The sequence below is a fragment of the Phyllobates terribilis genome, unplaced genomic scaffold, assembly GCF_046119375.1.
Source record: "Phyllobates terribilis strain yellow unplaced genomic scaffold, ASM4611937v1 Scaffold_5__5_contigs__length_657084704, whole genome shotgun sequence".
Classification (NCBI taxonomy): Eukaryota; Metazoa; Chordata; class Amphibia; order Anura; family Dendrobatidae; genus Phyllobates; species Phyllobates terribilis.
Window position 1 is genome coordinate 416,583,299 of NW_027362765.1, and position 26,809 is coordinate 416,610,107.

General features: G+C 47.1%; 1 protein-coding gene across 3 annotated transcripts in view; it reads left to right on the forward strand.

The window, feature by feature from the left end:
• LOC141273397 (alpha-2-macroglobulin-like protein 1) overlaps positions 1-26,809 on the forward strand; it is a 302,764-nt gene that overhangs the window by 61,524 nt on the left and 214,431 nt on the right. For all 3 annotated transcript variants that reach the window (XM_073685165.1, XM_073685166.1, XM_073685167.1), the window contains exon 8: positions 19,284-19,437. In XM_073685165.1, the coding sequence (XP_073541266.1) occupies positions 19,284-19,437 (154 nt within the window). The remainder of the gene's footprint in view (positions 1-19,283; positions 19,438-26,809) is intronic.

Here is a 26,809-nt window from a genome sequence, read left to right on the forward strand (position 1 = left end):
CAGGCGACTGGCAGGTAACTGGTAACGGGACCTGAGGGCTGAAGCAGAGTGAAGGCTTTGCAACAACATTGCTCGGGCACCTCCATTTTGGACGAGGTGCCTTATATATGGTGAAGTCCTCCGGCCATTGGCCGGGGACTCCTTAGGACGGCGCGCGCGGCCCCTTTAAGAGAGGGGGAGCGCGCGCGCCCTAAGCACCGTGGTCGGGAAGCAGCGCGCGCTGCCAGCACAGCGGGAGGAAGACGCCGGGCACGGAGCGGAGAGGTGAGGGGAACAGCGTCCCTGCCTAGCAGGAGGCAGGGACGCCGACGCTACACTTATCAAAGTCAGATGTCAAAGTCACTTGTCAAAATCACTTATCAAAATCAGTTCACAGACAGGATATTTAGTCTCAAACTGACATCATTCTGATGTTTGATTTTGATATCTGATCATGTCACTGTATTTATGGATGATTATGGACAGTGCATTATACTATATGAAGGACTATGGGCTGTGCAGTATATTATATGGTGGACTATGGGATATATTATACTATATGGGGAGTGCATTATACTATAGGGAGGACTTTGGGTTGTGCGGTATACTACAGTGGGTACGGAAAGTATTCAGACCCCTTTAAATTTTTCACTCTTTGTTTCATTGCAGCCATTTGGTAAATTCTAAAAAAGTTCATTTTTTTTCTCATTAAAGTACACTCTGCAGCCCATCTTGACTGGAAAAAAACAGAAATGTAGAAACTTTTGCAAATTTATTAAAAAAGAAAAACTGAAATATCACATGGTCATAAGTATTCAGACCCTTTGCTCAGACACTCATATTTAAGTCATATGCTGTCCATTTCCTTGTGATCCTCCTTGAGATGGTTCTACTCCTTCATTGGAGTCCAGCTGTGTTTAATTAAACTGATAGGACTTGATTTTGAAAGGTACACACCTGTGTATATAAAATTTAAAGGGGTCTGAATACTTTCCGTACCCACTGTATATGGAGGACTATGGGGAGTGCATTATACTTCTGCTGTGGGGCAGACTTCTATGTTCACCCTGGTGTATAATCTATATATATAATCGTCTTATCCCGTCTGTCTGTCTGTTTGTCTGTCTGTCTGTCCAGGAAATCCCGCGTCCGGACCAATCAGCGACACGGGATTTGAGAAAAAGATGGCGGCAGTTAGTGGCTCATCTGCAGGACGGAGGTCAGCGGGGATGCAGCCGGGAGATGAGTGGCGCTAGCCGCTCATCTCCCCGCTGCTGGCAGCACAAGTACCCCGACGGGCGGCGCCGCTGACCTCCATGTGGCTGCTGTCGGGAGATCAGCGGCTTGGGCCGCTGATCTCCCGACGGCAAGTGTGTAGGGAGGGACGGCGCCACTGCCCGGTTCTCAGTAATACGGTTCGCTGAGAATTGAGTGAGATTGGCGCCAAATTTAAACAACACTCTGCTGATTGGTCGCGGCCGCCGGCCAGCCGTGACCAATCAGCGAGATTGGCGCCAAATTTAAACAACGCTCTGCTGATTGGTTGCGGCCGCCGGCCAGCCGCGACCGATCAGCGAGATTGGCGCCAAATTAAACAACGCTCTGCTGATTGGTCGCGACCACCGGCCAGCCGCGACCAATCAGCGAGATTGGCGCCAAATTTAAACAACGCTCTGCTGATTGGCGCCAAATTAAAACAACGCTCTGCTGATTGGTCGCGGCCGCCGGCCAGCCGCGACCAATCAGCGAGATTGGCGCCAAATTTAAACACCTCTCTGCTGATTGGTCACGGCCGCCAGCCGCGACCAATCAGCGAGATTGGCACCAAATTTAAGCAACGCTCTGCTGATTGGTCGCGGCCGCCGGCCACCAGCGACCAATTGGCGAGATTGGCGCCAAATTTAAACAACGCTCTGCTGATTGGTCGCGGCCGCCAGCGACCAATTAGCGAGATTAGCGCCAAATTTAAACAACGCTCTGCTGATTGGTCGCGGCCGCCAGCCACCAGCGACCAATTAGCGAGATTGGCGCCAAATTTAAACACCTCTCTGCTGATTGGTCACGGCCGCCAGCCGCGACCAATCAGCGAGATTGGCATCAAATTTAAGCAACGCTCTGCTGATTGGTCGCGGCCGCCGGCCACCGGCCACCAGCGACCAATTGGCGAGATTGGCGCCAAATTTAAACAACGCTCTGCTGATTGGTCGCGGCCGCCAGCCACCAGCGACCAATTAGCGAGATTGGCGCCAAATTTAAACAACGCTCTGCTGATTGGCGCCAAATTTAAACAACGTTCTGCTGATTGGTCGCGGCCGCCAGCCACCCGCGACCAATTAGCGAGATTGGCTCCAATTTAAACAACGCTCTGCTGATTGGTCGTGGCTGGCGGCCGCGACCAATCAGCGAGATTGGCTCCAAATTTAAACAATGCTCTGCTGATTGGCACCAAATTTAAACAACGCTCTGCTGATTGGTCGCGGCCGCCAGCCGCGACCAATCAGCGAGATTGGCGCCAAATTTAAACAACGCTCTGCTGACTGGCGCCAAATTTAAACAACGTTCTGCTGATTGGTCGCGGCCGCCAGCCGGCTGCGACCAATTAGCGTGATTGGCGCCAAATTTAAACAACGCTCTGCTGATTGGTTGCGGCCGCCAGCCACCCGCGACCAATCAGCGAGATTGGCGCCAAATTTAAACAACGCTCTGCTGATTGGCACCAAATTTAAACAACGCTCTGCTGATTGGTCGCGGCCGACGGCCGACCGCAACCAATCAGCAACATTGGCGTCAAATTTAAACACCGCTTTGCTGATTGGTCGCGGTCGCCTGCCGCGACCAATCAGCATTTTTGGCGCCAAATTTAAACACCGCTCTGCTGATTGGTCACGGTCGCCGGCCGCGACCGCTTTGCTGATTGGTCTCGGTTGCCGGCCGCGACCAATAAACATTATTGGCGCCAAATTTAAACACCGCTCTGCTGATTGGTCGCCGGCCGCGAACACTCTGCTGATTGGTCGCGGTCACCAGCCGCAACCAATCAGCATTATTGGCGCCAAATTTAAACACCGCTCTGCTGATTGGTCGCGACCGCCAGCCGCAACCAATGAGCGATATTGGCGCCAAATTTAAACACCGTTTTGCTGATTGGTCGTGGTCGCGACTAATCAGCGATTTTTGGGCCAAATTTAAACAAGCTGTCCAGTCCTCACTAATACAGATCACTGAATGGTCGCGGCCGCCACCCGCGACCAGTCACCGATATTGCCGCCAAATTTAAACACCGTTTTGCTGATTGGTCGTGGTCGCCGGCCGCCACCAATCAGCGATTTTGGCGGCAAATTTAAACAACGCTCTGCTGATTGTGCCCGGTCGGCCGCATACATATTCTAGAATACCCGATGCGTTATGCGTTAGAATCGGGCCACCATCTAGTAGTTTATATTTTTCTATACATTAAAGAACAGCGGCAGAATGGAGGACATATACCAGGATAAGAGATATACAGTGGGTACGGAAAGTATTCAGACCCGTTTAAATTTTTCACTCTTTGTTTCATTGCAGCCATTTGGTAAATTCTAAAAAGTTTATTTTTTTCTCATTAAAGTACACTCTATACCCCATCTTGACTGAAAAAAAAAACAGAAATGTAGAAATTTTTGCAAATTTATCAAAAAAGAAAAACTAAAATATCACATCGTCATAAGTATTCAGACCCTTTGCTCAGTATTGAGTAGAAGCACCCTTTTGAGCTAGTACAGCCATGAGTCTTCTTGGGAATGATGCAACTAGTTTTTCACACCGGGATTTGGGGATCCTCTGCCATTCTTCCTTGCCGATCCACTCCAGTTCTGTCAGGTTGGATGGTGAACGTTGGTGGACAGTCATTTTCAGGTCTCTCCAGAGATGCTCAATTGGGTTTAGGTCAGGGCTCTGGCTGGGCCAGTCAAGAATGGTCACAGAGTATTTCTGAAGCCACTCTTTAGTTATTTTAGCCGGGTGCTTAGGGTCATTGTCTTGTTGGAAGGTGAACCTTTGGACAAGACTGAGATCCAGAGCACTCTGGAAGAGGTTTTCATGCAGGATATCTCTGTACTTGGCCGCATTCATATTTCCTTCAATTACAACGAGTCATCCTGTCCCTGCAGCTGAAAAACACCCCCATAATATGATGCTGCCACCACCATGTTTCACGGTTGGGATTGTATTGGGCAGGTGATGAGCAGTGCCTGGTTTTCTCCACACATACCGCTTAGAATTGTCACCAAAAAGTTCTATCTTTGTCTCATCAGACAAGAGAATCTTATTTCTGATAGTCTGGGAGTCCTTCATGTGTTTTTGAGCAAACTCTATGCTGGCTTTCATATGTCTTGCACTGAGTAGAGGCTTCCGTCGGCCACTCTGCCATAAAGGCCCGACAGGTAGAGGACTACAGTGATAGTTGACTTTGTGGAACTTTCTCCCATGTCACTACTGCATCTCTGGAGCTCAGCCACAATGATCTTGGGGTTCTTCTTTACCTCTCTCACCAAGGCTCTTCTACCATGATTGCTCAGTTTGGCTGGACTGCCAGGTCTAGGAAGATTTCTGGTGGTCCCAAACTTCTTCCATTTAAGGATATGGAGGTCATTGTGCTCTTAGGAACCTTGAGTAATGCAGAAATTATTTTATAACCTTGGCCAGATCTGTGCCTTGCCACAATTCTGTCTCTGAGCTCTTTGGGAAGTTCCTTTGAGCTCATGATTCTCATTTGGTCTGACATGCACTGTGCGCTGTGAGGTCTTATATAGACAGTTGTGTTCCTTTCCAAATAAAGTCCTATCAGTTTAATTAAACACAGATGGACTTCAATGAAGGAGTAGAACCATCTCAAGGAGGATCACAAGGAAATGGACAGCATGTGACTTAAATATGAGTGTCTGAGCAAAGGGTCTGAATACCTATGACCATGTGATATTTCAGTTTTTCTTTTTTAATAAATTTGTAAAAATTTCTACATTTCTGTTTTTTTTCAGTCAAGATGGGCTGCAGAGTGTACTTTAATGAGAAAAAAAATGAACTTTTTTAGAATTTACCAAATGGCTGCAATGAAACAAAGAGTGAAAAATTTAAAGGGGTCTGAATACTTTCCGTACCCACTGTAGTATACCGCACAACCCAAAGTCCTCCCTATAGTATAATGCACTCCCCATATAGTATAATATATGAACATAGAAGTCTGCCCCACAGCAGAAGTATAATGCACTCCCCATAGTCCTCCATATACAGTGGGTACGGAAAGTATTCAGACCCCTTTAAATTTTATATAGACAGGTGTGTACCTTTCAAAATCAAGTCCTATCAGTTTAATTAAACACAGCTGGACTCCAATGAAGGAGTAGAACCATCTCAAGGAGGATCACAAGGAAATGGACAGCATATGACTTAAATATGAGTGTCTGAGCAAAGGGTCTGAATACTTATGACCATGTGATATTTCAGTTTTTCTTTTTTAATAAATTTGCAAAAGTTTCTACATTTCTGTTTTTTCCAGTCAAGATGGGCTGCAGAGTGTACTTTAATGAGAAAAAAATGAACTTTTTAGAATTTACCAAATGGCTACAATGAAACAAAGAGTGAAAAATTTAAAGGGGTCTGAATACTTTCCGTACCCACTGTATGTTAGGATGAGGCCCAGGATAAGGGACACATACCAGGATGGGGGATATAGATATATCAGAGTGAGGTCAAGATGAAGGATATATATATATATATATATATATATATATATATATATATATATATATATATATATATATATATATATATACAGTATATATATATATATATATTGTGACAGGGTCACTGGCAGAATACTGGAGGGGAGAGATACGATTCTCCTACATGTTAAGTGCAGAAAGGGTTAATTGCCAGAGTCACAAGGGCATGCTTTACAGGTGGATAGCTAAGTGCTGGGAGGGAAGCTATCCACCCTATCCTCTCCAGGGCGTGCTTTAGGGGCTATAAAAAAACAGCCTTTGGACTCAGGAGTTGTTCAGTGTTACGCTCGTGCCCGGACAGACTGGCGTGAGCGTGATTAGTGATCCCACTGTACCATGAACTAAGGAGTGCCTGGAGGGGTGTAACTAAGTATCAACTCTATCCGACCAAGGTCGCACGGCGGTTTAGTCGACTCCGTGAACCAAGGAGGAACCAAGCAGAGGGACCAGGTGCTACTCCAGGTCAGACCCCGGTCACAGTTGTTGACCCACACTGGGGAATCCAGGAACAGGCAGGTTAGTATTGGCAGGCATGGCTGGTATGCAGACAGGTGGATACTGGTAAGCACGGCCGGTATCCAGACAGGTGGGCACTGGCAAGCACGGCTGGTATGCAGACAGGTGGGCACTGGAAAGCACGGCTGGAGTGCAGACAGGGAGGTACTAGCAGGTTGGAGCGTAGGCTGGATAGAGTGCAGTACAAACTGGGAGACAGGTTCAGAGCTGCAGATGCGGTAGTCAAGCAGAGTAAAGCGAAACCGCTGGAGCGCAGTATAAGGCAGAGCAGAGAGGAACTGCTGGTGCGGTGAGCAAGCAGAGAGGAGCGAAAACCGCAGGTGCGGTGGGCAGCTCAGAGCAGAGCGGAACCGCCGGAGCGGTGGACAAGGCAGAGCAGAGAGGAACCGCTGGAGCGGTGGACAAGGCAGAGCAAAGCGAAACCGCAGGTGTGGTGGACGAGGCAGAGCAGAGCGAAACCGCACTTGCGGTGGACAAGGCAGAGCAGAGCGAAACCGAAAGTGCGGTGGACAAGGCAGAGCGGAGCGAAACCACAGGTGCGGTGGACAAGGCAGAGCAGAGGAGAACCGCCGGAGCGGTGGGCAAGGCAGAGCAGAGAGAAGCCGCTGGCGCGGTGAGCAAGCAGAGCCAAACAGGGCTGAAGATGCAGGCAGAGAGGACAGGGCTCTGTTAACATAGAACAGACTGGAAAATACAGGAGGATGGCTAGAACACAGGAGGAAGATACGGAGGAAGGGAAAAGGGACAAGCAGAACCAGATACACACAAGGTACTTACTATGAAGTAGCGAGTGGACACAAAACTCACAAACAGAAGTACAGAGACAACGAGTTGGAGTTAGATACAGGTTCAGATACTGCAGAAAAAGGGAAGGTACGGACATAGAGACAAACAGGTAACAGGCTAGGATACAGTTCAGACAGGAACTGCTACTGCAATGAGATACAAGAATGAGCCTGGGTATACAGCCCCCAGAGTGGAGGAAACAGACTAGAAGTCACAGGTAACAGGCCTGGGTATACAGCCCCCAGAGTGGCGGAAACAGACTAGAAGTCAGAGATAACATGTCTGGTTATGCAGCTCCCAGAGCGGCGGAAACAGACTAGATACAGGACCGGACCTGGCAATACAGTTGCAAAGACAAACTGAGTGAAGGTGTTGCTCAGGCCCCTCCTACTGGGTGGAGGGGGTTTAAATATCCAGTGACTCACAGCAATAGGCTGGAGACGCATAAGGGGTGCACCCACAGCAGCTATAAGAATCAGGAAGTAACCGGGCCGCCGCCCTAAGCAGTCAGTCAAGAGACATGCACAGAGCATGAACTGGAGCAAGGTTAGCAAGCTGGACTGACAGGTAAGATTGCGGTCTTGCATAGTGGGAGGTGGTGCACTATGCAAGCACGCCGCCAGGGATGTTACAGTACCCCCCCCTTTACACCCCCTCTTCTTCAAGCCTGCAAGGGTCTTCTGCAGAGAATTTGGAGGTCAATCCTTCTCTTCAAGAGGATTACCTCTTCTGTCCATTAGAGGAAACAAAACTGATCTCATCATCTTGGTGACTAGGATGCTTCCTCCTATCAAGCCATCCTCAGCAACAGATGAAGTGGGTAAAGTACCAGGAACAGCACACAGGAAAGTCTCTCTCCATTTGTTATCAGGTAGCACCCTGGTGCATTCAGGAGACAACTGGAGGTCCTCCACCTGGTTGGAGGGGTGCAGAGACTCGGGGGTAACCACGGCCTTGACGTACACTTTGCCAAGCTCATTGGATGAAGTGGGCGTCGTACCAGGTACTGGGTGTAGGAAAGTCTCTTCTCGTTTATCAGGTAGCACCCTGTGAAATTCAGGAGACAACTGGAGGTCCTCCGCCTGGTTGGAGGGGTGCAGAGACTCGGTGGTAATCACTGCTTTGATGAACACTTTGCCAAGCATACTGGATGAAGTGGGCAAAGTACCAGGTACAGGGTGTAGGAAAGTCTCTCTCCCTTTGTTATCAGGTAGCACCCCGGAGGATTCAGGAGACAACTGGAGGTCCTCCGCCTGGTTGGAGGGGTGCAGAGACTTGGGGGTAAACACCGCCTTGATGGACGTAGGACCAGATTTATTAGAGATGGAGGGTCCTTGCTTTAGGACCATCTTCAGACTGGTTTCAGAGATGACATGTCTGTAAGGCGGGAATGTACCTGAAGCCAGATCATTGGTACAGTCGTCGAGACTGTGTGGGGACATCGCCTCCGCTTCTCTTCCTTCGGACACTTCAGCGCACAGCGATCTGGTGAAGAAGAAGAAACTGCTGACTGTCCTGAAGACGTGGGGACTGGACACCCCTTGTACCTTAGCAGTCCCCCAGGATACACCATGCAGGATCTCCAGACCTGAGCGGGCACTAGATCTCTCGGCTCTGGACGACCTGTGGGTAAGCCAGTCAGCACCTGGAATGTGAACTTCTTCATATGTAATGCTCCAATCTGGAGCTTAATTTGTACAGACATATTTTGACTGTTTCTGAGTAGGGCTCATCCTTCTGCTGACAATGCCCAAACCGGCTTCTGGAGTTGTCAGACGGGAATCAGACACAGACTCTTCAAGGCTTTAAGCCCAAAACTTCCAGTTAATCCGAGGCCTTCACTTGCCACAGAGACAGTCATGGTCATCTGTGGAGAGTAAACACTAACGCCAAGGGCAGCCTCTCCTACAGGCCTAATGTCTTGGGATTCTCCAACCTTCGCTGGACAAAGATCGTCAGGGGGTCCCAAACCACCGCAGCGGGACCGCAATCCGATTTTGTGACTGAGTTCCGGCCTCTGCTTTGCCTGACGAACATGATCAATCTTCATGGATTCAGTGCGGATAGCTGCCTCTACAGACTGGGGAACAGGAGGTCTTTGGGAGTACAGAACCTGGCTTGACAGTTTACCTCTACACGTTACACGTCTGGACTGCCTCTTGAGGTTGGGAAGATAAGTATTCTGTGGAGCATAGTCATTCTCTGTGGATTCTGGGTGGGCAGCAGTCTCTTCGGGCTGGAGGACTTTTAGCCTACCTACACACATTACCCATCAGGGCTGCTCCGGGATATTGGGAAGGGAAGCTTTAGCAGAGGCTTCAGGATTCGGGTCATCGAAGACCATTAGAAAGGCCACCAGGAAGGCCTGCAGGTCGAAAACTATAGGTTCCCATGCTTCCCATAGGGGGGTGATCCATTTCAAGGCATCACCCGCTAGGTAGGACATCATAAATGCCACTTTAACCCGATCGGTAGGAAAATAGTGTGCATAGAACTTGAAATGCAGCATGCATTGCTCCACAAATGCACGGCTTCGTTTTGGATCCCCATAGTACCGTGGTGGATCCGCAGGAACGAGTGCTGATAGATCCATTTGAGCTGGTGCGTAAATCGCCGGGACCTCGGCTTGCGAAAAATTTTTTTCTTGGTGCACGAAGTTGACGCGCTCCCTGGGCCGTGGGGTACCCAGAGCCGGGCCGGTAGACGCTGGGGGTAGTAGTCACAGTGGCAGTGACCCGGTCCGTGACCCAGGCGGTCAATCCAAGGGTAGTATAGGTGTGTAAGTTATATATAATGTCCGACTACGCCACCTGTGGAGTGCGGCTAATGAGGCCGCCGCTGCGGAACAGTCCTCTGAAGCTGGTGGTTTGGCAGCAAGGGTGGTATAACTCCCCACAGGAAGAGTGTAGCTTCAGGGCAGTGTGTGTGGATGATGGTGGTTGTCGGGTGTCGCGGTGCAGAAATAACCACAGAGTCGGTGCAGTGTAGTCCCAGGGTCTTTACAGATGACACTTTAAACAGGCCTGGACTGGAGTACTGGCTAGTGATAAGAGCCCGGTCAGTCTGGGAGCAAGCAAAGAGTCCTCCTGGACAGGTGGAGTTGTAGGCCTGCCGTTCTTACTATACTCCTTGGCTATTCTGCTTGTAGCTGTGTTGTAGCCCACATCCCTGAGTGTAACGTGCTCTGCTCACCTGTATGGCTGGCAGCTCGGGCCTTGTGGATGCCTCGCTCCTCCTTGGCGGTACAGGTCCCTTGGTGCTGCTGAGCCTCCGGGCGTCTGATGGGGGCCAGGAGACCTGCAATCTCCTGCCCTATGGTATCTGCTGCTGGGTCTGGAATCCCCCCAAAGCCTCGGACTCCGGTGTCCGGTTCTCTGTGTATTCTGGCAAGGATGAGCTATCTCCAGCTCCAGTCCCTAGCGCCTCACTCAATTGATGTCCTCCACTCGACTCCTCACACTAGACTAAGCTAACCCCGCCTCCAGATCCAGTTGTCAAGGGCAGGATCCTCCCCTTGCTGATCTGGAGCCAGGATGTGTTGCATGTGTTGTGTTCCTGACCAGGAAACCCCTTCTTGCCTCCAGACATGGTATTACCCCTTTTGAGGGAAGCCATACCACTGAGGCAACCAGACCCTCTGGGGTGCCACATATTCGCCAGACAAGGATTCAAAATGTCTCTGAGAGCGAAAGGCCGTGGGGCTCAACGGGAACCATGGCCTGAGCAAACTGTTACTCTCGCGGCCGGACAGACTGACATGAGCGTGATTAGTGATCCCACTGTCCCATGAACTGAGGAGTGCCTGGAGAGGCTTAACTAAGTATCAACCCGATCCAACCAAGGTCGCACGGCGGCTTAGTCGACTCCGTGAACCAAGGAGGAACCGAGCAGAGGGACCAGGTGCTACTCCAGGTCAGACCCCGGTCACAGTTGTTGACTCACACCGGGGAATCCAGGAACAGGCAGGTTAGTATTGGCATGCATGGCTGGTATGCCAACAGGTGGATACTGGTAAGCACGGCCGGTATGCAGAGAGGTGGGTACTGGCAAGTACAGCTGGTATGCAGACAGGTGGGTACTGGAAAGCACGGCTGGTATGCAGACAGGTGGGCACTGGCAAGCACGGCTGGTATGCAGACAGGTGGGCACTGGCAAGCACGGCTGGAGTGCAGACAGGGAGGTACTAGCAGGTTGGAGCGCAGGCTGGATAGAGTCCAGTACAGACTGGGAGACAGGTTCAGAGCCGCAGATGCGATAGTCAAGCAGAGTAAAGCGAAACCGCCGGAGCGCAGGACAAGGCAAATCAGAGAGAAACTGCTGGTGCGGTGAGCAAGCAGAGCGGAGCATAAACCGCAGGTGCGGTGGGCAGGGCAGAGCAGAGCGGAACCACCGGAGCGGTGGACAAGGCAGAGCAGAGAGGAACCACCGGAGCGGTGGACAAGGCAGAGCAGAGCGAAACCGCAGGTGCGGTGGACGAGGCAGGGCAGAGCGAAACCGCAGGTACGGTGGACAAGGCAGAGCAGAGCGAAACCGCAGGTGTGGTGGACAAGGCAGAGCAGAGCAGAACCGCAGGTGTGGTGGACGATGCAGAGCGGAGCGAAACCGCAGGTGCGGTGGACAAGGCAGAGCAGAGCGGAACCGCCGGAGCAGTGGGCAAGGCAGAGCAGAGAGAAGCCGCCGGAGTGGTGGGTAAGGCAGAGTAGAGGGAAGCCACCGGAGCGGTGGGCAAGTCAGAGCAGAGAAAAACCGCTGGCGCGGTGAGCAAGCAGAGCCGAACAGGGCTGAAGGTGCAGGCAGAGAGGACAGGGCTCTGTTAACATGGAACAGACTGGAAAATACAGGAGGATGGCTAGAACACAGGAGGAAGATACGGAGGAAAGGAAAAGGGACAAGCAGAACCAGATACACACAAGGTACTTACTATGAAGTAGCGAGTGGACACAAAACTCACAAACAGAAGTACAGAGACAACGAGTTGGAGTTAGATACAGGTTCAGATACTGCAGAAAAAGGGAAGGTACGGACATAGAACAGGTAACAGGCTAGGATACAGTTCAGACAGGAACTGCTACTGCAATGAGATACAAGAATGAGCCTGGGTATACAGCCCCCAGAGTGGCGGAAACAGACTAGAAGTCACAGGTAACAGGCCTGGGTATACAGCCCCCAGAGTGGCGGAAACAGACTAGAAGTCAGAGATAACAGGTCTGGGTATGCAGCCCCCAGAGTGCCAGAAACAGACTAGATACAGGACCGGACCTGGCAATACAGTTGCAAAGACAAACTGAGTGAAGGTGTTGCTCAGGCCCCTCCTACTGGATGGAGGGGGTTTAAATATCAAGTGACTCACAGCTATAGGCTGGACACTCATAAGGGGTGCACCCACAGCAGCTATAAGAGTCAGGAAGTAACCGGGCCGCCGCCCTAAGCAGTCAGTCAAGAGACATGCACACAGCATGAACTGGAGCAAGGTTTGCAGGCTGGACTGACAGGTAAGATTGCGGTCTTGCATAGTGGGAGGTGGTGCACTATGCAAGCACGCCGCCAGGGATGTTACATTCAGTACCTGGAAATCAGCTCCAGAGTGAGGAGCTCATGTTTGGTTGTGCTTACCTGAACCGTGTGTTTTGCTAATTCTGAGTGGCCGGACATCGGCCGGTGCAAGAACTTTTTGCTGGACATTTTCCCTTACTTTGTGTGCCGCTATGCCAGATTGGCTATGTTTATCTTCATGAACTTTGCATTGGTTTATTCTGCACAATAAACCAAGTGAAAATTTAAAGAGACAGCATTCCGCGTTTACCTCCATGTGCAGCCAAGTGAACGGAACTACCACAGTTGGTGTTAGAAGTGTGGGCAGCATTCCCAGCAAACACGTGTGACTGTTGGAAGTCCTGGGTGAAGGCAGCCATAAGCCAGCAAGTGACGCCGGACAAAATGGACTACCTGCTTAAGCATTTGTTGCAGTCGCAGGCAATGCAGCACCAGCAAAGCATGCAGAGCATGCGGCAGCACCTGCAGAGCCAGCAGAACATAGAGCAGCAGCAACGTGAGCAGCAGCAGGAGACAAATAAACTACTCGTACAGCAGATCCAACAACAGCAGTAGTAGCAGCAAGACCAGCTCCGTCAACAGCAGCAGTATCAGCAAGACCAGTACCGACAGCAGCAGCAGCAGATTGAGCTACTTGCAGAGGTGATTCGAGGGAGGCCGGCAGTCCCTCCCCCAACTCCAGGTGATGGTTCGTACGTCCGGAAAACGGTAAGACGAGCCATTCAAAAGATGACCCCAGGGGATGATGTGAAGGCATTTCTGTTTTTGAATGGGTAGCAGAACGGGAGAGACTTCCACCAGAAGAGTGAACAGAGGTTATGGCTCCATATTTGTCAGGTGAACCCCAAAAGGCAAATTATGACTTAGCACTACAGGATGCGAAAGAATATGCCAAATTAAAGATGGAAATCTTGGCACGCCTGGGTGTGAACATGGCAATGATTGTGAATATGGTTGTGATTGATAGGTTCATACACTCCCTTCCTAAATCGGTACAGACTTGGGTTGCCCAGGGGGATCCCCAGAATGCAGATGACCTCGTCGGCTTAGTAGAGAGGTAGGTACCAGGTCGTTGAGAAGTCCCTCGGGAAACCGGGTATAGTCACTTCCCCGTATTGGGATACCCAAAAGGAGGTGGGTTCACCATGGAAGGTGTTCAGAGCCACAATTGGGGGGCGTCCCACTTCCTCTGAAGGTGCTAATAATTTGAACAAATTATTAAACAACATGTATGTAAGTACCTGGATAAGAATGAAGTGATTAACCAGAGTCAGCATGGGTTTGTAACTAACAAGTCATGTCAGACTAACTTAATTTCCTTCTATGACAGAATCACTGACTGGGTGGATCAGGGAAATGCTGTAGATATAGTATATCTTGACTTCAGCAAAGCATTTGACAAAGTACCTCACACCATCCTTATTGAAAAAATGACCAAGTATGCAATGGACCAGGCAACTGTTAGGTGGATTCATAACTGGCTTAGTGATCGGACTCAAAGGGTGGTTGTAAATGGCTTCACATCCAACTGGATGAATGTCTCAAGTGGGGTACCACAGGGCTCCGTCCTGGGACCTGTATTGTTCAACATCTTTATCAATGATTTAGATGAAGGAATTGAGGGTAAACTGATTAAATTTGCTGATGACACAAAGCTAGGAGGGATAGCTAATACTAGAGAAGAGAGAGAGAGGATTCAAAAAGACCTAAATAAACTGGAGCAGTGGGCAGCAACCAACAGAATGATTTTTAACAGGGAAAAATGCAAAGTACTACATCTGGGCAATAAAAATGAAAAAAGCATATACAGAATGGGAGGAATAGAGCTAAGCAACAGTACATGTGAAAAAGACTTAGGTATACTAATAGATCATAGACTGAACATGAGACAACAGTGTGATGCAGCAGCAAAAAAGGCAAATACAATTCTGGGATATATTAACAGAAGCATACAGTCTAGATCACGTGAAGTCATTATCGGTCTTTACTCCTCTTTGGTCAGACCTCATCTGGAATACTGTGTACAGTTTTGGGCACCACATTTTAAAAAAGACATAGACAAACTGGAGCAAGTTCAGAGAAGAGCGACCAGAATGGTGACTGGTCTGCAAACCCTGTCCTATGAGGAACGGTTGCAGGATTTGGGAATGTTTAGCTTGCAAAAAAGAAGACTGAGAGGAGACTTAATAGCTGTCTACAAATATGTCAAGGGCTGTCACATTGTAGAAGGATCATCTTTATTCTCATTTGCACAAGGAAAGACTAGAAGCAATGGGATGAAACTAAATGGGAGGAGACACAGATTAGATATTAGAAAAAACTTTTTGACAGTTAGGGTGATTAATGAGTGGAACAGGCTGCCACGAGAGGTGGTGAGTTCCCCTTCAATGGACGTCTTCAAACAGAGGCTGGACAGACGTCTGTCTGAGATGATTTAGTGAATCCTGCTTTGAGCAGGGGGTTGGACCAGATGACCCAGGAGGTCCCCTCCAACTCTACCATTCTATGATTCTATGATTCTATGATTCTATGCTATAAAGACTGTTTTGAGGGATGTCATTTGTTGGCGGTGTCACAACCCGGGACATGTAGCTGCCCGTTGTCATATGTCCTCTGATCCAATGTACTGCAGCCTAGGCAGACGGTGTTCATATTATGCTTATCCAGCCTGCAGTGTGGACGGTCAACCCGGCGAGGGGCCGCAGGCATGTGCCGTATCCATTAATGGAGCAAGGGTGCTTGGACTATTGGACTCTGGGAGTCTGGTGACCCTAATCAGTGCCACTCTTCCCCACCAGCTGATCCCTACCAAAACTGTGGGCATCCACTGCATACATGGGGATGCCAAGAATTACCCGGTGGCCAGAGTGACAGTCGGAACAGACTGTGGCACCCAATTCCACGAGGTCGGGGTGGTCAAGGACCTGATACATCCCGTCATCTTGGGGCGCGATTTTTCCTTGTTCTGGGATTTGTGGGGGAAGGGTTCCAGACTGAGTGACGTGGACAAATCCCACAACCCAAGAGAAATACCCCGGTCTTCATCGGAAATGGATGAGTTCCCACTATGTGTACTTGCTGGCGATGAGGACGAGACTGTGACCGAGGTGGCGGACCTCCCTGAACTAAATGTGCCCGGAGAGAACTTTGGGTCAGCTCAAGTTCGGGACTTAACCTTGAAAGGGGTGTGGGATAATGTCACTGTTTGTAATGGTATTGCTCAAGAGCCGGTGGCGGACACCAGGTATCCACACTTTGCAGTTCAGAGGGAGCTATTATATCAGGTAACTAAATTGAAAGGTGAAGAGGTAGTGGAACAGCTGCTGGTTCCAGGGCCATACCGTCGGAGTGTGTTAGACATGGCCCACTCACATATTCTGGGGGGACCCCTAGTGGTTGAGACAACCCAGGAGAGAATAATGAGGAGGTTCTATTGGCCAGGATGTTAACGGGAAATCTTATGATTATTGTAGGTCCTGCCCCACATGCCAGATAACCGCGCAAACCTCCCATTCCTGTAGTCCCTTAGTTCTACTACCGGTGATAGAGGTCCCCTTTGAGAGAATTTCTATGGACCTAGTGGGGCACTTAGTCAAATTAGCCCGGGGCCACCAATACATTCTGATAGTAATGGACTATGCGACCCGGTATCCAGAAGCGGTATCACCACCCTTGACCTGACAAAGGGCTACTGGCAGATCCCCATGTCTCAGACGGCCAAGGAGAAGACGGCTTTCTCAACACCTGATGGGTGTTTCCAATACACTCGAATGCCATTCGAACTACAGGGGGCCCCAGCCACCTTCCAGAAGGCTATGGATCGAATCCTAGCCCCACATAAGAAGTATGCCGCAGCCTACTTTGATGACATTGTGATCTTTAGTTCAGGCTGAGCTAGTCATCTACTTAAGGTACAGGCGATTTTGGATGCTCTAAGGAAGGCAGGATTTACAATAAATCCTAAAAAAATGCTCCGCTGGAAAAGAAGAAGCTATGTCGTTGGGAGAGGCGAGATAAAGCCACAAATCAATAAAGTGGAGGCAATCCAGACCTGGCCGCAACCGCTCTCCAAGAAGCAAGTGAGAGCGTTCCTGGGAATAGTGGGATATCACTGGTGGTATATCCCAAATTTTGCCATGATGGCCGTGCCACTTACGGATCTCCTCAAAGGCACCAGATCAACAATGGTGAAATGGACCGTGGAAACAGAGACGGCGTTCCAACGGTTGAAGCTAGCACTGTGTAAGAAGCCGATCCTGGTCACACCAGACTTTGAGAAGGACTTTGTGGTCCACACAGACGCTTCAGAAGTTGGCCTAGGAGCCGTGCTCTCTCAAGAGATAAATGGGGAAGAACATCCCATTATCTACCTGAGCCGGAAGCTCTCTTCCTGCGAGAAGAACACAATGGTTACAATGGTAAGGAGGAAAGACATCAGCAATGATCTTAGAGAAACAATTGCTGATGCCCATCAATGGAGGGCATCTGCTAAGGCCATTTGCAAACAATTTGGAGTATTTCGTTCTACAGTAAGTGGAAAACGTTGAAGACAGTTGATAACTCTCCCATAAATGGCTGTCCTAGTAAACTCACCCCAAAGTCAGACTCAGAGCTCAGAGAAATTAGAAAAAAGCTCAAAAGCTAAGGTTCAGAGTCCACAGGTCTCGGTAAAAATCTATCTTCACTAACTACAGATTTTAGCAGTGAATTGGTTATTTTGTTAATGAACGATCAATCAGGGAGGAGAAAGAAGCTGAATTTTCTAATAAGATATCTTATAAAGTATTATTGATTAATGAAATAAAAATTAAAAAGACAGTTACTCTCTAATAGCGTGCACAATATACAGATGAACCAAAAATTGTCTCAGTAGTCCCTCATGTATATATACATAAAAGTATCCTTTTCTACGTAGGGACTAAATATCTAATCATAGGCACAATTAGGTTTTTCTTAACTAAATAGATCCAACATTTTAAGATTTATTTCTGATTTATATCTTTCTTAGGGTCAGAGCTCTATTACTCTGATACAGAGCTCCAAATCCCTTGTTTTGACCAATAGTCTAAAAGTTCCCCAATGAAAAGATTAACTTTAGGTCATGTTCACACATTCAGTATTTGGTCAATATTTTACATCAGTATTTGTAAGCCAAAATCAGGAGTGGAACAATCAGAGGAACATTATAATAGAAACACATCACCTCTTCTGCATTTATCACCCACTCCTGGATTATTTTACAATTACTGATGTAAAATACTGAATGTGTGAAAGTGGCCTTAACCCTTTTCACAATCTATGATATACTATTGCATCATATTACTGGTTTGGGTGTATGGTGCAGGCTCTGGAGCTGAGCCTGCTCCACCCAAGGCAGACAATGAAGCAGTGAGTGGAACAGAGCTCCGATCGCAACAGTTATCTATTTAAATACCACTATCAATCGCTGACAGCAATATTTAGTGCTCACAAACTGGGGAAAGGAGAACCATTCGTCGATGGTCTGCTGAAGGCCCCAGTGACTGCTATGACGATGCTCCATTGAAACCCAGCCTGTGATTTTTACTACATACTGCAATACTATTGTACTGTGTTATATAGTATAATTAATCAGAGCTTCAGGTTTCTCAAGGGGCAAAAAAAAATATATAAAAATATATATGAAAATTCTAATCACCTACTTTTATGCTCGCTAAAAGTAAAGAAATAAAATCTATTAAAACATAAAATGTATTAACCTTATCTGTAAATACTGTAAAGAGAAAAATCAAAACACCAGAACAGCCATTTTTCAGTCACTGCAACACCTAAAAAAATGCAATAAAAAGCTATTAAAATATCGTATCTATTCCAAAATTATATCAATAAAAATATCAGCCTGCCACACAAGACAAAAGCGCTCATGCAGTTCACTTGATGGAAAAATGAAAACACTACGGGTCTGAGAATTAGGCGATGCAAGCAAAATGTTACTTATATACGAATTTCTGAATTTTTTTTCACCACTTAAAAAAAAAAGATAACTGTAGAAGTTTGGCAGCACCATAATTGTACTGACATGGAGAGTCATAATGCCAGGTCATTTTAATAGCACACTGAACATTGTATAAAAAAAAAATGTCCTCTTCCTCTGTTAAGAGACAGTTTGCAAAAAAAAAAAAACCACTCCAAAAATGTTTTGTTTTTGTTTTTTTGGCCATTTCATTGCATTTGGAATTTTTTTCTTATTTTCTCATACATCAAGCGATAAAATGAATGGTGTCCTTTAAAACTACAACTCGTCCCGCACAAAGAAAAAAAAAGTTCTTATATGGCTGTGAAGATAGAAAAATACAAAAGTTATGGTTCTTGGAAAAATGGGAGGAATAAAATAAAAGCAAAAATGAAAAATTGTCTGTGTTCTGAAATATGTCAGAAAATGTAATCATTGTGTTTTATGTTTTTCTAACCACTTTGAATTGTTAGATCAAAGAAATTGTGGTTCTCTGTCCAGATCTTTAGACCTCTGTAGTCAGTAATTTCCATACACTTTAAGATTACTTAAAAATGACATTGCTAGATTAATACATTAACACTGGACAGTGAGTTTGTTTTAGTGAGGATTAAACTGCTAAATTGAATTGAACTTGTACAGAATAGATGAACAATCCATGAGAAGCCTCCAGCATCTATAACTTGTGTCTTAATTTTCAGGTATACTTATGGAAAGCCGGTAGAAGGGTTAATCGATCTTTCAGTTTGCGCACAAGCAAGCAATGATGTGTGGTACTACGAACACAAATCCGAACATGACAACAATGAAGAAGACTTAAGTGAAACAAATTGCTTCTTTCTTAAGGGAGAGAAGGTGCGGAAAAGTTTGTTACAAAAACCAAATTTGTTTGTTATTTTGTATTTTCATTTTAAGGGAATGTGCCATCATAATAAGACCTATTTTTTCAATCAGATTTTTATCTTAAATCTATGGTATTTTTTTACACCATCTATACCTTACAAACTCAGAAATCTTGCAATTTTCACACTGGTCACTAAATCTAAACTGAAAATCATATTACCGTATATTCCGGCGTATAAGACGACCTGGTGTATAAGACGACCCCCCTACTTTCCTGTTAAAATATAGAGTTTAGGATATATTCACCGTATAAGACTACCCCTTTTCCAACGCATACCAAACACCGGTAAAAATTTAAAAAAAACAGATTTGAATTTAACATGGTCCTTTTTTTAATTTAAATTCTTATGACATGCAGGTATATAGCAGGAAAACTGTCACTCATAAACATATTAAAATAGGGGGGACCCCACGTCATTTTTGGGGGGGTCCCCCATTCTAATAGCTAGTAAAGGCTAGGTATTCAGCTGGGGGCTGATATTAGTAGCCTGGGAAGCTCCGTGGGTATTACCCCCTTCCCAGGCTTCAAACATCTGCCCCAGCCGTCTGCTTAACCTCCGCTAGAGACTATAATGATGGTGGATCCCACGCCAATTTTCTTTTTAAAAAATCCTTTATTTTAACACTAAATGACAATTGAGGGGTTAATAAAGATGCAGTCCCTAAATTATTATTAATTTTGTAATTAATTTTTCCCAAAAATGTTGACGTGGGCTTCGCCATATTTTTGTGTCCAGCCAGGTACAGCAGGCAGGAACGGGCTGCCCCCAACCACCAGCTGCCTATTTGTACCTGGCCGGACACAACAATATAGGGAAGCCCTTTTTTTTTTAATTATTTCATGAAATAATTAAAAAAAAAAAGACGTGGGGCTTCGCCCTATTTTTGTGTCCAGCCAGGTACAACTAGGCAGCTGGGGGCTGGAATCTGCAGCGCAGGGAGGCCCAAGCTTTCTGGCCCCCCCCCGCTGCAAATTGCAGTCCGCAGCCACCCCGGAAAATGGCGCGTTCATAGAAGCGCCATCTTCTGGCGCTGTACCCAACTCATCCAGGGCCCTGGTGCGGTGGCTCACTGGGTAATAAAGGGGTTAAGGCCAGCTTGGCATTATCAGCTGGCCCTAAGCCCGAAATTCATGGGGTCACGCCAATATTAGACATGACCGCCATGAATTTCTAGTAAAGTAATTAAAAAAAACACAAACACCCAGAATAAAGTCCTTTAATTGAAATAAAGACACAATTTTTTAATGTTCTAAATTAAACCATACTTACCGTCACGCCCATTCCAGCTGAAGCCAACGATCTCCTGCAATAAAAGTAAAATAATAAAGCAACCTCATCCTTACCTCTCCATGGTTCCCAGGACCGGTCCAGCTCTGCTACATTCACATGACAGGCTGGACCGCAGCAGAACGCTGCCGTTCAGCTTGCCATGCGGCAGACACTGAGAAGCGCAGGCATGCTTGTGCTCCTCAGTGTCTGACTGTGACAGCATCCAGATGAGCCGAGATCATGTCCAATGAACTCGGCTCACCTCATGCACGTCACTGACAGCGTGGGAAAATTCTCCTGCTCCCCGCATGCGCAGTAGAAGTTTCCCACGCTGTCAGTGACGGACGTCCAGGAGGTGAGCTGAGTTCATTGTCGGCTCATCTGGATGCCGTCACAGCCAGACACTGCAGAGCGCAAGCATGCCTGCGCTTCTCAGTGTCTGCGGGATGACAGGCTGGATGGCAGCGTTCTGCTGCGGTCCAGCCTGTCATGTGAATGTAGCAGAGCTGGATCGGTCCTGGGAACCATGGAGAGGTAAGGATGAGGTTGCTTTATTATTTTACTTTTATTGCAGGAGATCGTTGGCTTCAGCTGGAATGGGCGTGATGGTAAGTATGGTTTAATTTAGAACAATAAAGAATTGTGTGTTTATTTCAATTAAAGGACTTTATTCTGGGTGTTTGTGTTTTTTTTAACTTTTACTATGGGGTTAGTAATGGGGGTGTCTTATAGACGCCTCTCCATTACTAACCTGGGCTTGATGTCAGCTGGCATTATAAGCTGACATCAACCCCAGCCCTATTACCCCCTGCCACCGCACCAGGGCAGCGTGGAAGAGCGAGGCTAAGTGCCAGAATTGGCGCATCCTATGGATGCGCCATTTCTGGGGCGGCTGACGGCTGGTGTTTCTAGCCTGGGAGGGGGCCAATATTCATGGCTCCCTTCCTGGGCTATTAATATCAGCCCCCAGCTGTCTGCCTAGCCTTTGCTAGCTATTAAATTAGGGGGGACCCCACGTCATTTTTTTTGGGGGGTCCCCCATTTTAATAGCTAGTAAAGGCTAGGTATTCAGCTGGGGGCTGATATTAGTAGCCTGGGAAGCTCCGTGGGTATTACCCCCTTCCCAGGCTTCAAACATCTGCCCCAGCTGTCTGCTTAACCTCCGCTAGAGACTAAAATTACGGGGAACCCCACGCCAATTTTTTTTTAAATAAATCCGTTATTTTAACACTAGATGACAAGTACAGTAACCAGCACTGTCACTGTACTTCATATATATGTGACTGACATGTTTCTATCTATCTAATCTATGTGTGATGCTCTATCTTTCTGTTATAAATTGTCGGGTACAGATGCTGAATTGCCGGCCGGCTTTTTTAAAGAGACGGTGCATGAAAACACTAATATTTGTTTTAATAAATCCTTTATACTAAATGACAAGTACAGTAAGCAATACTGTCACTGTACTTCATATATATGTGACTGACATGTTTCTATCTATCTAATCTATGTGTGATGCTCTATTCTTTCTATTCTAAATTGTCGGGTGCCGGCTTATGCCGCTGCTGAATTGCCGGCTTTTCATATATTGTCACAGAAGCGATGCGAACTTCCCTGCTCCGGACACAGCGCACCGCTTCTGTGACAAGTGAAAGCTGTCAGCACAGAAGCCCTGCGCTGTGTCCGGAGCTGGGAATACGCAGCGATGTGTCAGTTTCAGCACAGAAGCGCTGACTGTCTGGACCTACCGCCGCCGTATTTTAACTCCCTCCACCTTATATTAACTCCGACATGGCAGGGATACGGCCACGGCAGCTTATTAACACCCCCAGAGTATCCCCGCATGTCAATTTCTGAAAGTTCAAAAGCATTACCGGCGTATAAGACGACCCCAGACTAGACAGCAGATTTTTCAGTCTTCAAAAGTCGTCTTATACGCCGGAATATACGGTACTTGTTTTGTTCCGCAGCCATATGGACATAGGAGGTTAGAGATTTACTCTGACTCGCTGACTTTTACAGGCGAGCTTTCTATGAAAGCTCTGATCTCAGCAAATGTCATTGTGAAGTGATGGTGAGGACGTAGGTTGTGATCATTTCCTAATGCTAATGGTTGATACTATTTTATTTACTCTAAGTACAACCATGGCTAAAAGGTTGAGGCACACCAATAACATTTTTCACAAATGTTGCTTCTTTAATGTTTTTAGATTTTTAGTTAGATATTTCTATGGTTACTGAAGTACAGTTATCAGCATTTCATAAGTTTTTCAACATTTATTGACAATTACATAAAGTTTTTAAAAAGACTCAGTACTTACAGTGTTGACTAGTATTTTTCACGATTTCTGCCCTTCGCCCTGGAAACTGGATATCAATTTCTGGGCCAAATCCTGACTGATGACTGCCCATTCTTGTCTAATCAGTACTGGGAGTTTAATACATTCTCTGTTTTTATTTATCCACCCACTTTTTGAGGATTGACCACAGTCCTTAATAGGATTGAAATCTGTTTCGGGCCATAGTGTAAAATTTAATTATTTTTTCACTGAACCACTTAGTTATCACTTTTGCTTTGTATAATGATCTCCATCATGCTGGAGAAAGCATTTTTCATCCCAAAATTGCTCCTGGATCGTTGGGTGAAGTGGCTCTTGGAGGAGGTTTAGATCCCATTCTTTATTCATGGCAGGGTTCTGAGGTAAAATTGTAAGTGAGCCTCCTCCATGGATAAAAAGCCCCCACACACGAATGGCTCAGGATGCTTTACTGTTGGCATGACACAGGACTCATATTAGGGCCCACCTTTTTTTCTCTGATTTTTATTCTTCTAGATGTCCCAAACAATCTAAAGGGGTCTTCAATAGATAAACTAACAATTAAACAGAACAGGGATTGAACTGCAGAGGACTGGGATACATTTATTTTTTTCTGATGATGCACCCTTCAGACTGTTTAGGACATATGGAAGAATTATGATTTGGAGAAGAAAAGTGTACAGGGATCATGGAGGAAAATGATAGAACCCGATTACAGAGAAGATTGTTTGTAGTCAGGATTAGAGATGAGTTAATTTCCAGAAACTTTGGGTTCCATTAGTCTAAATTGGATAAAAAAATTGTTTTGCATTTGCTACAAATCAAACTTACATCATTAAAAAATATTGATAAGAGTACACAAATAGCTATTATTGTGAAAGTTCACACCTCCAGAAAAAATTAGGAAGAAGCGTCCAGTTGGACTGCAAAACAGATTTCATATACTGCACTCTAAAAGCAACAAACATAAATATTTTAACAATCAAGTGACATAGCACAAAACAAAAAATAGTAGCAGAATCAATGGAGGTCAAGGATTTTTCGAGTAGGTGGCAGGTCTTCTTAATTACTCACGTACTGCCCACAGACTTTAAATGTCCAGACAGTCTACACACGAACTGGAAGTTGTAAAGGGTTTCAACCTACTCGGATTAATGTTCATTCAAGATGCAGTAATGGCACTGGAAGTTAATAGGAGAATAGCCATTGGCAAATCAACAATGAAGTCACTGGACAAGGTCTTCAAATCAAAGAATATTTTATTGTTGATGAAGACATGGCTCATACATAGTTTGATCCTTTCTGTGGTAACATATGAAAGTGAAACCTGGATGATAAAGAATCAAGACAGAAGAAGAATCAATGACTTCTAAAAGTGGTGCTGGAGAAGGATGTTATCAATACCATGGATGACAAGAACAACAAATAAATCAATTTTCTAGCAAATCAAGCCAGACAAGTCACTCGAAGTAAGAATCACCCTGCTATGACTTTGGTCACATCATACAAAGAGAGCAATCACTGGAAAAGGACATCATGGTCAGAAGACTAGAGGGAACAACGTGAAAAGGAAGACCAGCAACCTGATGGCTTGATACTATCGAGATAACTGCAGAGAAGACTCTGTTGGACCTATCTAGGTTTCCACAAGATCCAGCTTCCTACAGATCGATCATCCATCAAGTCGCAATGGCTCAAGATCGAGCCGAAGGCCATTAAAATAAAAATAAATAAGTCTACACTGTACTTTGCATTGATGTTCTAAGACGTCCATGCAGTGTAAGCAGCTTGCACAAGATTGTGCAGCTGTAGGGATGGGAAATCGGCTGTCAGACACAGCTAGATTATCCACTAAAAGATAAACATGATTTATTATCATGTTTACCTTCTTGTTCATTGAAGTTGACGCGCCCCCTGGGCCAGTGTTGTTGGGGATACCCGGAGCCGGATCAGATGGGGGTTGTAGTCTCCGAGTGGCTGTGACCCGGTCCGTGCCCAGGGTGTCAAGCTCAGTGTGTGGCAGTCCTTATGATGTTACTAGATGTTCTTTTGTGTCGACTACGCCACCCGTTGATTTGCGGTCAAAAGGCCGCCGCTGCAGCAGGGTCCACTGAGGCTGGTGATGTGTGTGCAGCTTAGGTAGTATAACCCCCAACGGGAGGGGTATAGCCTCAGGGGGTCAGTTGCAGAGGATGGGGGTTGTGGTGGTGCAGCGAGGATGGAAATGAGACTCAGAGTCGGGCTGTGCAGTTCAGGGTTTGTTTACTTACTGCAGTTGTTCTGGTCACTCCGGCCTTAGGTGACCACCCGAGGTCCACCAGGTCCTGGACTCGGCCAACCCCCAGGTGATTCTGGAGCGTGGTCCTGAGCTCCCTTTCTGTCCTGTCCTCTTCTCTGGCCTTCCCCACCAGGGATCCACCTATGTCCGGCTCCCTCGGGCCTCTTGGTGGTAAACCCTTGTCTCTGGGTTCCCTGACCCTATATGGTATGCCTTCCGGGTGGATTTAGTGGGTGATCGTGGCAGATCCTGCCCACGACCTCCGGTTCCTGGCTAAGGTGTGCTGTAGCCTCTGCCAGCTTGGGATCCGGTACCCTGTTGCCAACTCTTCACCCTCTGGTCTAATTTGGGCTCTTGGAGTTCCTTCTTTCTCCCCCTCTGGGTCTTTCTTTCTCCTCTGCTCTCTTCCTCTACAAAGACCCTGATCTAAGATGGTGCCCACCTTATATACTCCCTCTATGTGTGAGCTCAGGTGACCAGCACCCAATGAGCTCCTAGCACTACCCAGACTGCTCCCCCTATCTGCCCCTACACTACTGGGATGTTCCACCCCCCTCCCACTCCAGCCAGGAACAGACACTGTCGTACCTGCACATTTCTCTAGTGGGAGTACCATCGGTCTGTTCCTCGGAAATGGGATGTGTGTAGTGCATGCAGCTAACTGAGCTCAGTTCCACACTCCATCCTTACCCGGGAGTGGAATACCACACCTCTGGCTGAGGTGCAATACCCCTGTAGCAGCCGAATCCTCAGGGTGCTACATTCCCCCCTGGTAAATCACAGCACGTCCTCGGGCTGTAAGATATAAAAACATCCAAAACATACAATTTTTTTTCATAAACATAAACATAGAAAACATCATATAGATATATCAGCAATAAACTTTTCATATAAATAACATTCTTGTTTCTGGTTCCTCCGGTCACGGTGCAACTTGTGACCGGGTAAAGTGCGACAGTCTCTTTTGGAATAAAACAGTTCCCTATAAAACCGGTAGGGGGCGCTTTAGGAAGCGCAACTATATACAAGGGGATATGGCCGCTCTCAGTCCTCGGCCAGGTATTAGGGAGGATTGACCGCTCTCAGTCCTCGGTCAGTGGGAATAGGGACACACGGGGTTAACAGTTCACTCTTGGCTGGTCCCAACGGGGACTATATTTTAACTAGAACAGTTCTTATACCCTGACGGGTAACTTTATACAGTCTCTCTCTACCGTACTTCAACGACGGCGTCCTCCTGCTCCTTCTTTAGATTCTTCAGACCCGTCCGGGTCCTCTTGCTCCTCCTCACACCGCAGCTCCTCCTCCGTCAGGCGATGTACATGGAGGGCGTAGGGTCCTTTGGCACACTTGTGCCGGGTGAAGGTGACCTCGTCCCCTACATACAGGTCACGACCTCTGTGTCCCTCCGGCAGATGGCTTTCTACGTCTCTGCGGGTCACAAAGACGTCGCCGGG